The sequence below is a fragment of the Onychostruthus taczanowskii genome, unplaced genomic scaffold (genome assembly GCF_017590055.1).
Source record: "Onychostruthus taczanowskii isolate IOZ18803 unplaced genomic scaffold, ASM1759005v1 scaffold246, whole genome shotgun sequence".
NCBI lineage: Eukaryota > Metazoa > Chordata > Aves > Passeriformes > Passeridae > Onychostruthus > Onychostruthus taczanowskii.
The window spans coordinates 195296-206635 of NW_024499752.1; the positions used below are offsets into that span (position 1 = coordinate 195296).

Sequence of the window (11340 nt, forward strand, 5' to 3'; positions counted from 1 at the left end):
GCTCACAGCTGTAAAGGAGCACTGCTGTCCTGCACCCCACAAAGGATTTCTTCACCCAAAAAGAGGACAGCCTACCATCCCTAAGGTATGGGAGCCTTTCCTGGTGGGTTTACACCCAAGCTGGGAAGAGGGGTGCTGGTGCAGCAGCTGGGAAACTGCTTAAGTCTGGAAAGCAGAGCCCCAAGACCTGCCTGTGGGTGTGATCTCAGTTTTCGTGTCTTGAGGATCCTGACAAGATGTTTGAGCTCTGGCCCTGTCTGCAGCTGCTGGTTGTTGGTCATACCAGCATGCAATTTGTGTATTAGCATATTTAATTAAGATTCTTTCCTTGGAGCTGCTACAGTATAATGTTGTAAAAAAACCAAAACAACTTACATTTTTTTAATGGAATCTGCTGCTTTGTTCATCTTTTGTCATTCAAACAAGGGCCAGAAGAGATGGAAGTGCCTCTTTGGTCCTGATTTACTTGAGTATTTCCAAATGGAACTGTCTGGGTTTGGTGCCATCCATACTGGCCTGTGATGGCTGTGTTGGATAGACATAACCAGTGAATCTAAGGACTAATTTTAAATTTAATTCCATGTTGGGAAGATGAATATAAATGGATGTACTTATTGTGTCTGTTCTTCCAACAGCTCTGCTTTCCTGTAGTCTGTTTCAGGAATGAAGGAGGTGCTGGGAGCAGCAGTGTGTCTCCCTTAGCACAGTGTGTGATGGGAGGAAGGAAAAGCTTTTCCAATCCCCCTCCAAGCTTTGTGTGTTTGCACAGAGCTGGATGTTGAAATCAGAGAGCAGCCACCACAAGGAAAGGTGGGGAAAGGTGCTGTCATTTTAAAATCAATGCTTTAAAGTTTATCTATTGATTCTTTGGGATTTCTCCAAATATCTGTGTTGTATCTGCCCCTAATTCCTGAGTCCTGTCCTTGTGGCTGTGAGAGCCACAGACCTTCCTGAGAGACAGGAGACATCTCCTGATTTCTTAATCTGAGGAGGTATGGACATGTGGGAAATCCCAGAAGGAGTTTGTAAGCAGGGCACAGACAGGTCCCTGGGAGAGATCCCTCCATCTGCAGAAGAAAGGGGAAGTTGAGGAAGAGTTAAGGAGTGAACACACTTTGTGTGACTGACTAAAGAGCGGTGCAAGCTGAAGGTTTATGTGGTGCTTGGGGTTTTTTTTCATTTCAGAAAGGATGTGGACTTTGTGGCTTAGCCACGGATGTCAGGCACCTCACAAGATCCACGTGTGCTGCAGAGAAAGAACCCCAGTGCTGGGGAGGAACCCCAGCTGCCACCACAGGAAGGAAAGGATCCCGTGACTGACCCCGTGACCCCTCTTGCCTCCTCAGCTCTTGGAAGGCATCTGTTGGTAAGAGCAGTAAGGCTTAACTGTTACTCAGGCACCTTTTCCTCTTTTTCCCCTTTCACTGCAGTATTTCATTCTCTGAGCACCTTCTGCAATGCTTCAGTTTCATTTGAGCTCCACGGTGTTGCTGACCCAGTTGTGTCTCAGCTATAAGAGTGGACAAATTCCATGCATGTGAAGGTTGTGGCCTCACTCAGGGGGTAAAAGGGGCATTTATTCCAGAGGCTCCAAGCCTCTGACCAGCCAGTTTGATAGCACCAAGTCCCCAAATTCTACATGCCTGAATCCTTACCCTGCCCTGGTGGCTGCAGTATTTGGTGTTAGAGCACAGCATCCTGCTCAAGGCAGGGGGTGGAATGAGATGGTCTTCAAGGTCCCCTTCCAACCCAAACCATTCCAGGAACCTCTGTTGGAATTGTCAGTTTAGTAAGAGTGAAAAATGCAAAATAGGTTAAAGTGAGAAGGGATGTGCAGTGGGGAGTCCCATGGCTGTAGGGAGGGGCAGGGGCAAGGTTTTAGTGCTGGCTTGACTTTGGCAGGAAAAAAGCCTTCCTTGGGCAGCCTGCTTTCTGCCTGGTCTGCTTCCCCCCTCACCAACAGCTGTAGGACAGGGGGCTGGATGAGTCCCCCGGGGACTTCACCTCCCTCCGGCAGACTGGCACTATTCCCAGGGCAGGCTGGGAGGGAGCAGCAGCTGCCTGTGTCTGATTGTAGCTGGCTGTGCCTTTGGCTGGAACAGCAGCTCCCAGGTTGTTCTGGATGTGCTGACAGCAGAGCTGCTGTGTCACACTGAGGGGGAGGATCAGTGCCTCCCTTGGTGTGGACAGAGCACGTGGCTGTCAGTGCTGGAGCCACACTGCTGCCTTTTCTCCCTTTGTTGTAAGTACAGGCAACTTTTTCAGGAAACAGCTAATTGCATCCGTGTATGAGCAGGGATCTCTTAGAACCATGGAATGAATCACTGAGGTTGGAAAGGACTGATGAGACCATCAAGTCCAGCCATTCCCCCAGCACTGCTAAAGCCACCACTATCCCTGTCCCCAGGTGCCACATCCACATGTCTTTAAAATCTCTTCAGGGATGGGGACTCAGCCCTAGGCAGCTGTGCCAGCTTGGACAGCTTTCAGTGAAGAAATGTTCCCCAATATCCAGTCTAAACCTTCCCTGGCACAACTTGAGGCCATTTCCTTGTTGTCCTATCACTTGTTCTTGTTTCCTCTTCATAGAACAGGATCTGTATAAATGAGTATGTTACACATATATATTTTGACATATATATGTGTCTCACAGGAGTGTTGGTGGGTTTTGTACCAAGAGGGGCTAGTGAAATCTGTGTTTGCTCTTTAAAACAACCTGAAAGTAAAAACTGTTTTCTTCAATGTGTTAGGACAGAAGACTTAATAAGGAATTTGGAGATTAAAATCCTATCAGGAGTCTCCTGCAGCAATGAATTGACCATGTTACAAGGCAAGTCGGTTTTAATTTGCATGTATTGACAAAAGTGCCACAAAAATTTGAAATTCCATTTGTCCCTTTGCAAATTGATTAAAAAAAAAAAGCATGATACAGAAATCTATCCATACACAGCATGATACTTGTACAGGTAAGACATTTGTACATCCACTGAACCTCAGGTGATCCGATCCACCTCGGCTTGGAGCACTCAGGCAAATGCTGATTATTATTTTTTCTTTTTTTATTTCCCATTTTCAGTGCTGAACATTTGCTCCTAGAAAAAGAAAAAAAACAAAGAACAGCTGAGTAAGAGTTTAGGAATGCTGCAAGGAGCTGCCAGTCACCAAATGCCTAGATCAGGTATACTGAGTATTTCTTCCCCAAAAAACACAGTTTGATGAATCCTATGTGAAAGCCTCTCCACAATCTGACATAAGACTTTGACAGCAGATCTGCTCTTTCTTAGTGCCTACAAGTACAAACATGATTTATTTCCAGCTCACTACCTGCAGGTTATTTGTGTCCTGTGCTGCTGCTGCCAGCTCAGAATCAGATGTAAGGGACTTGTCACTTTGACAGTTATCCTGATGAGCTGCCAGTCCTGCGGCTCGGGCTGCAGCTGTGGCCCACACTTGGCACCAATTCTTTCTTGGCGTGCAGTGAGGCTTACCAGGTTCACTGAATTTAGGTGGCCTGTCCTACATAACCTGTCCAAAGACCTGCCCAGACTTGTTTAATCCTCAGCCACACCAGGCTGGCTGCAGTACCCAGGAGGAGCATGACACCTACCTTTAACATCCTCTCCAGCTTAACGGCATCTGCAGCAAATCTCCTGATGCCATCAGAGAGCTTTTCCACAGCCATTTGGTCTTCGTTGTGGTGCCAGCGGAATGCCTTCTCATCCAGGTGGATCTTCTCAAGATCACACGCCTGAGCTGTGCAGGAGAAGGAGAAAAACAAACAGAGCAGGTGATCAGATTCTTATCAAATTCAGATTTCCTAAAATTGTCTTGAGTTCTGACTATTTCTAGTTGTTGGAAAAATTTTAAATACTCTCAGTATGACTTGCTGCAGGAGCACAGTTTGGGATGTGAGATTGAAAAAAGTGCTCCTGATATGGCTGGAGGAGAACAAAGAGGAAAAAGGTAGCCTAATAAATCAGTTTATCTTAAAACAGTGTTTGTGTGTGTCATTATCTTGTACCTGCTGCAGAATGGCACAGCAATTCCAGGCCTATTCTGAGGAATTGTGTAACCACCCCACAGCAGTGAGACGTTCTAAGCAAATATTCTGAACAATCAGGGCTTTGATTATTTGGCAAGAACTAACAAAAGCTCGCTTGATAGCAGGCTCCCAGGCCAGCAGCAGCCTGTGGGCAGCAACCCATGGCTACAGCTGTGCACAGAGCTGCTTTGAGATGTAAACCAGCATTTCAATGAGGCTGCAGAAAAGGGAGAGTATCAGAGAATCCTTGAATTATTTGGGTGGAAAGGAACCTTAAAGCCCATTCAGTTCCACTCCCTGGCCACAAGCAGGGACACCATCCACTATCCCAAATTGCTCCAAGCCCCTTCCAACCTGGGCTTGAAGTGGTGTAATGGGAGCAAGGATTCCATGGCACAGTGTCACCAGATCAAATCACTCAGTCTTGTGTATGATTAGTTTCTAATTTCTAGAGGGAAAACACCTCTTGGCATGTCTAGAGATTAAGATGAAACCAGGTTTGGCATCTTTGCTACTGTTCAGTAAAATTTCATCCTGAGCATCTGCAGGTTAACTTTCCTCTTCTCTGCCTGTCCCGTGGGGAGCGGTGTAGAGTATGGAAGCAGACTCCAAAGCCATTTTAGTCCAATTAGTGCTCAGTGTCTGCAGTTGTAGCAGTGATATTGTACTGAAGCTACAGTATTTCCTTCTGAGGTTACAATATTTCCTCTAGGAAATTAGATTTATCCCTAAAGCAGGATGGCAGCAAGTAGCACAGCACTGACCAGAACCCCAGACTCTCAACACTGCAGAAGAAAGGAAGTTGGAACAAGCCCCCAGGAGCAGACTCACCCTCTTTGACACTGAGTGTGGGAGTTAACTTGACGTGCTCTTTGCTGAGCTCTGCCAGGAGCTTGGGTGAAATGGTGAGATAGTCACAGCCCGTGAGCGCTTTGATCTGGCCCGTGTTGCGAAACGAGGCGCCCATCACGATGGTTTTGTAGCCAAACTTTTTGTAGTAGTTATAGATCTTGGTGACACTCTTCACTCCTAAAAGTAGGAACCAGCAACTTTATTTAGAACGTGCTCAAGCCCAGCATTTTGCCATGACTTTTATGAGTGAGCTGTTTGAGCAGCTGTTGTTTTCTCAGCAGTGTGCTCACCTGGATCCTCCGAAGGCTCGTAGCTTTTCTTGTCTCCGTTTGCAACGTACCAGTCCAGGATCCGTCCCACGAACGGGGAAATGAGAGTGACTCCAGCTTCAGCACAGGCAACAGCCTGAGCAAAGGAGAACAGCAAGGTCATGTTGCAGTGAATCCCATGCTCGGCCTCCAGAACCCTGCAGACACAGGCTGGCTTAGAACAGCACTTTGCTCACCTACAGCATTCCTATTCAGGAACGAGCTGCTAAGTTCAAACTACTGAATTCCTTGAGTTAATTGAGGAATGGGGTGCACTCGGTAAGCTTTAAAGTTGTCAGCTAACAGCAAACGTTTTGTGCTGCCAAATTCTGCTTTATTAATGCTGTTCCTCCAGCCACATGCAGCCAGCTTAGCAGGATATTTCAGGAAACTGTGGCCCTTGTATGAAGAAGCTTTGCCTATTTCAACAGCAGGCTGTGGCAGGGCAGCTTCCGTGCTCGTGGCAGACTCCCTCATGCCGTGCTTTCAGCACTGCTGTTTGTTCAGGCGCAGAATGCCATGTCAGTGCCTGCGGACGGGCAGGAGCATGCCGTGAATCAGCACACCAGGCACACACAGCCTTACCTGCCAGCCTGGATTCCTTCCCACGTTGAGGAGAGCTTGATGAGAATCCGATCTTTACCAACTCCTACTTCCTTGTAGAGGTCGATGAGGCGCCTCGCCCTTTGAATCATTCCCTCCTTATCAAAGGACAACCTTTAAGGCAAGAGCAGCATTGTTTAAAACTGATTTATTATTATTTTTTTTAATTCTCTGCCCCAAGGCCCCATGGGAAAACATTGTCCTGTTTTATCAGCATTTACATGCCAACAGCAGGTTTGTGTTCTCAGATCCCTCCTGGGCTGTCAGCCCTTCAAGAAGGAAGTTTCTCATAATGAATTCAGAAGCTGAGCGTTAACAAAAATTGGCATTGAGCAAGTTAACAGCAAAGTCCTGTGCAAGTCTTGCAAAAACTGTCCAAACAGATCTCTTTCTAAATTGAGCAGCTACTATCACAGAGAAGAGAATTAGCAAAACTGCCACTGGAAGTGTGAGGTTTCCCTTGCGTAAGCAGCGACAGGAAGATTATGAAAATCCAAGGTCAGTGCTACTTGTTTTTGTTACCGAGTTCTAGTCAAACTAAGGGAAACCCACACTCTTAAATATTAATAATGTAAGTCCTGCTGGTCTTCTAGGCAAAAAAAAAAATTTCTCCAACTCAAGTCACATTTTGTATTTACAAATATCCAGGATAACCCAGAGGGAAAAGAGCCAACCTTGCATCTACTTCTGTGGACACACGGCCAGGTATCCTCTTCAGGATTTCAGCCCCAAATAATACAAAAAGTTTGTCAGAAGCATTTTTGATCTGCTCCTCTTCTGACCTGAAAACCATAAAGAGCAAAAGCATTTATGGGGGTAAAAAAAAGGTGAGTTTACACTTCACTGTGGATTTGAAGATCAAATTTCACAGCCCATTTAACATTAAATTCCAGAGTTCAAATGAGCCACTTCTGTCCTGCCAGCAGGATTAGCCTTTGGACACTCTTTTTAATAGTGCTGCTCCTTTCCTGAGCAAGGAGGGCCAGGTGTGAGCTGGGAAATGAGGATACACTTCTGAAAAACACATCTGGAATGGGCGTAAGGAATTTTTCTCCAAGTGTTGAGGCCTTTTGGGGCAGGAGACAAACCCACAAGTACACCAGGGGGAAACCCCAGTACCTTGCTTGTATATAAAGAAGGCATTTTAAATATAGCTCTGCTGAGATGAAACCCCTCTTTACTTACCCACCAAGCTTCTTCCCGTAGGCAACAGCATCATCCACAAGCTTCTGGTATGCCGGCATCTGAGCCGCAGCAAGGATCAGGGAGGGGTTTGTGGTGGCATCCAGGGGCTTGTACTCATCTATGGCTAAGGGAAGAAAACCAGCCTGTTTGAAACAGCCAGCCAGCCTGAGAAATCAGAAGGGTTTTGCTCAGCCAGGTGAGAATGTAAACACTTGTTAATGACAGAGCACATCAGTGGTGTTTGAACACTGCCTGAAGGCTGGCTTGTGCCACAGCACAGAACAACTGGGCTGCAGTCACAAGATACAGCAAACTTTAAAGTTTATAAACTACAGAAATTGCCCAAAAGTAAAAACCTGTAGAAATGACGGATGGAGAGAAGTAGTACTAATTTCCAAACTCCATCCCAACCAGCACAGCTGAGCTCCAGGAATCACGGAGGGGAATAAAGAACAGGGGACCTTCCCTTCAAGCAGTCAGAAATTCAGGCTTTCGTTTGTGTCCAACTGATGGGGCCAGGACAGCTGAATTCACCTGTGAGACTCCAGCACCTTTTCTTACTGCTTTTTAAACCTTTTCCACACAGCTGCAGTTTCTCAGTGTCTGCTCTTCTCATTTCCTTGTCCTACCAGGAGGACACTTGACCCTTGGTCTTACCCTAACCTCTGGACTACGCCTGTTCCAGGTGATGCCAGGTTTTGCTCCAGCAGGCTGTGGCACACATTGTCCAGCTGTAATCACAGCCTGGCACCAGGGCAAACGGGGCAGAGCCTCTGCAAGCCGCTCAGCAGTTTCAACAATACAATTAAAATGTCAAAAAAATAACAAAATCTATATTACCAGCCCCTTCTCCTCAGCATTTCTGCACAGGGATGAAACCCCGAGTGAGAGAGTGCAACTGTACTAAAAACAAGCCTTGTTTTTCCATAGATCCCTCCCAGGCAATGATCAGGATCCTGGAGAGAGGTCCACTCCATACAAACAGCTCCTTCAGAACTTCAATTCACGTGAGTACTGCTTAAAGCAGAGCAGCACATCAATGAAACTCCTCATACAAACACCACTGGGAACCAGCAGCAGCAGCAGCAACCACCTCCACCAGGGTTTAACCTGCCAGGAGCGAGCCAGGTAAGGCTCCTGCCTTGTCAGGCCTCTAAGAGTAAGCCCCAGCTGATAAGAGCAGCCCAGAGAACGACTCGGGGATGTCCTGACAGGGCCAGGAGCTGGACTCGATGATCCCTGTGGGATATTCTGCAGTCCTTACCGTGCCTGCACACAAACGCCCCCTTGGCCATCTGGGGGTTTGTTTTATTTTCCGTGTCTGAGCTGTTGCCACCCCTGTGCTCTCTCCACCTTAAGTTTCGTACTCTTAAGACATTTGACAGTGGCTCTTTGGGATTGTTTACTGTTACACCAGCAGGATTAGGCAAGCGGTGGAGGGATTACTGCAGGCCTGCTGAGGACAGGACAGGATTCAAGGGCTGCTCTGCACAACCCAGAGACACCCGGGAGGGAGTTCCTGGCTCTGATGGACCGAGCAGGCTCTGTGTCTGTGTCGGGCCAGGCAGCGACAGCTTGGGAACAAGTGGCGTTTAAATCGAAGGCCACCTCCCTTTCTCAGAAAGGAGTGTGCTGGCTCATTCTCAGCAGATAAGGGAAACAAAAGCACTCTGGCGTTATTTTTACATAATCCTGTAATGACTGGGTTGGAAGGGACCTTAAAGCTGGACAGGTCACTGGAAGAAAACCCGAATTCATTAGCACAGCAGAGCCTGGCTTGAGTGACAGCAGGCAGAGCTGGACGTGCTGGTCAGGGCACACTCGAGGGCAGACCGGGAGAAGATCACGGGAGGGTCTGGAAAATGTCCCGCCCGGCGGGATCTGCCCGGCACGGGACCGAGGCGCCGCCGCCGAGCGCCTCCCCCCGCCCCCCTCCGGCCGCAGGGTGGTTCGCTCCCCCCAGCGCGCGCCCCTTCGGCCGGGCGCGCCCACTCTCCGTGAAGGGGGGCGGGACAGGGGGCTAAGGAGAAGATGCGGTGACGGGATCCCCTCGCGCCGCCCCTCACCGTTGAAATCCCCGGTGTCGGCCACCACCGTGGTGTGGTGCTTGAGCTGGTCCAGCGCCGACTCCATCTTCTGCCGCTTCACGGGGGACACCGACATGTCCGCGGCTGTGGGGGCTCGCGTGCCTATAAGGGACGGTGCGTGCCCGGAGGGGACCGGCCTGCGCGCGCACCCGCGGCCCGCGCGCTCCCGCGCCAATCCCAGCCCGGCTGGGCGGCAGCGGCCAATCAGGAGCGCGGGCACGAGACGGACGCGGCCGGGAGGAGCCGGGGCGGGGCAGCGGGAGAGAGAACGATTCTGATTGGCTGGTTCGGGGGCCGGGGCGGGCGGTCGCCTAGGCGACCCTGACGCCGCCATTGTCCCCAGCAGAGCGTGCCCGGGGCTCTGCCGGCCCCGGGATCTGCCGGCCCCGCGATCTCCGGTCCCCAGAAGCACCCGGGGCTCTTCCCCACGGCAGGCGTGGCGCCCGACCCGCCCCCAAGCCGCCCGTCCCTCATGGCCGCGCTGGGCCCGGGCGCCGCCGGTGCAGCAAGATGGCGGCGGGCAGGCCGCGAGGGGAGGCGGCCCTGAGGGGAGGCGGCCCTGAGGGGAGGCTCGGCGCTGCCCCGCTGCAGGAGCTGAGCGCTCTGTGCTCCCTCCCCTGCCGTCGTGGAAGGTTCGGAATGGCTTGTCGGGCACAGCTCCAGCCGCCGACCCAGCAGGGCAGGTGCTTTGGGCTCTTGGTTTGCCTAAACTTTATTTAGGCTGTAGAGGAGGTGTTCTTGTTTGTGTGGTTGTTCACCTGAGGCTGAGGATGGCCGGCCCTTGGCTGGAAATGTCGGAGAATCTGTCTCTTGGCTGTGTCGTGGGGTTATGCTGTTCCCCCTTTCTGTATTCCACTTGGGACAGCTGCCACAGAAGTTCCCCTTCCTGATAGGCAAGAATGCTTTTGTACAACCTTTTCATGCTTTGCCCAACCCAAGAAAGAATAATGCAAAGACGCTTTAGGTTTAAGTCCTGTTTGAATTGAAACAGGTTCATACTGTCTCTGGGTTTTTTGCCATGGAATAGAGACTCCCTTGTGAGTCATGGAATCACAGATTCCCAGACTGGTTTGAGCTGGAAGGGACTTTAAAGACCATCCAGTTCCATCCCATGCCACGGGTGGAACATCTTCCACTAGACCAGACAAGGAAAGGAGTTCAGCCTGCAGCTTTTCTGGTACTTAATTCTTATGATGTGTGAGATTTTCACCTCTGTTTTTAAAACACAGCTATCCAGACCATAACACCCTTCCTGTTGAATGTCAGTCCCCAAACCCAAAAGGAAATGTGTGGTTTCAGACATTTTGCTGAGTTTCTGAAACTGTCAGTGTCGAACCATTATGAGAACCCAGTGAAAGAGACAGAGATGGATTTATAAGTATAACTTAACTATTTTAATAACTCTTGTACAGTGCACGGTTATGTCATTGTCTCCTTTGCTCAGTTACATCAGTGTACAGTACTTTATAGCAGTGTCTGCAGGCAGTACAAACAGAACAGATGCACAGCTCAGTCACATGGAAATTTGTAAAAGTGACCTCTGCAATAAGGTCTGCTGAGATTTTGTTTTGGGAAGTGCTCCTGCGGCTCCCAGCTGTACAGAGCTGTCGTGCACACTCCTGTTAAAATCCCAGATAACTGTAATTCCCTGTGATTTGCTTCCTCTACACCCCAGGACTAGAAGGTGGTGTGTTTCCTAGCTCAACATTTGTTTTTATTTTCATTTTAGAAACTTTTTCACCTCCTGTGCTTGCCATCCTGCTTCCCTTCTCCACCCTAATCCAGAGCCAGGGCTTCTCAGGAGGATTGTCCTCTTCATCCCTCCCTGACAAGGTGAGTGCCCTTCTCAGATCCCAGCAGGGCTGTGACCAAACCCAGGACCCCCCCCTGCCTGCACCCTCGTTCTGCTGGTGCCAGCAGTGTCCTCTTTAAATGAAGAAAGCAGATTATCCCTCGGAGACGCTTGGGAATAAAGGCACAACTGAGGAGCACTGGTGCTCTCAGATGAAGACACGAGTTCCCCAGCTGCTGTGTTAAAGCTTTTTCCATTAAATGTGCAGCACAGACACAAATTTCAAATTTGACTCAGCTCGTGCTGAGAGAGAAAACCCAGCTGTGCCTGGGCTGCGGGCAGCTCTGGAGCTGTGTTTGCTTCACTGCTTTGCAATCAGGTTGGTCTGTCAGCCCAACAGAGACAGAAATGCAATGTGCCAGACTTGCTGTGCACAGGAACTGCGCTGCTTGCTTCAGCTGTGAAATTGTG

The 11340-nt window shown here is 49.5% G+C and overlaps 1 protein-coding gene across 1 annotated transcript; it reads right to left on the minus strand.

The window, feature by feature from the left end:
* Window positions 1–2838: 2838 nt before the first annotated feature.
* On the minus strand, window positions 2839–9299 carry TALDO1 (transaldolase 1). Its single transcript, XM_041406239.1, has 8 exons — window positions 9057–9299; window positions 6991–7114; window positions 6480–6587; window positions 5788–5919; window positions 5185–5360; window positions 4874–5071; window positions 3608–3753; window positions 2839–3092 (listed from the first exon to the last, which is right to left on the minus strand). The coding sequence occupies exons 1-8, from the start codon at window positions 9151–9153 to the stop codon at window positions 3060–3062; spliced, it is 1014 nt and encodes a 337-aa protein (XP_041262173.1). The 5' UTR covers window positions 9154–9299; the 3' UTR covers window positions 2839–3059.
* Window positions 9300–11340: the final 2041 nt, after the last annotated feature.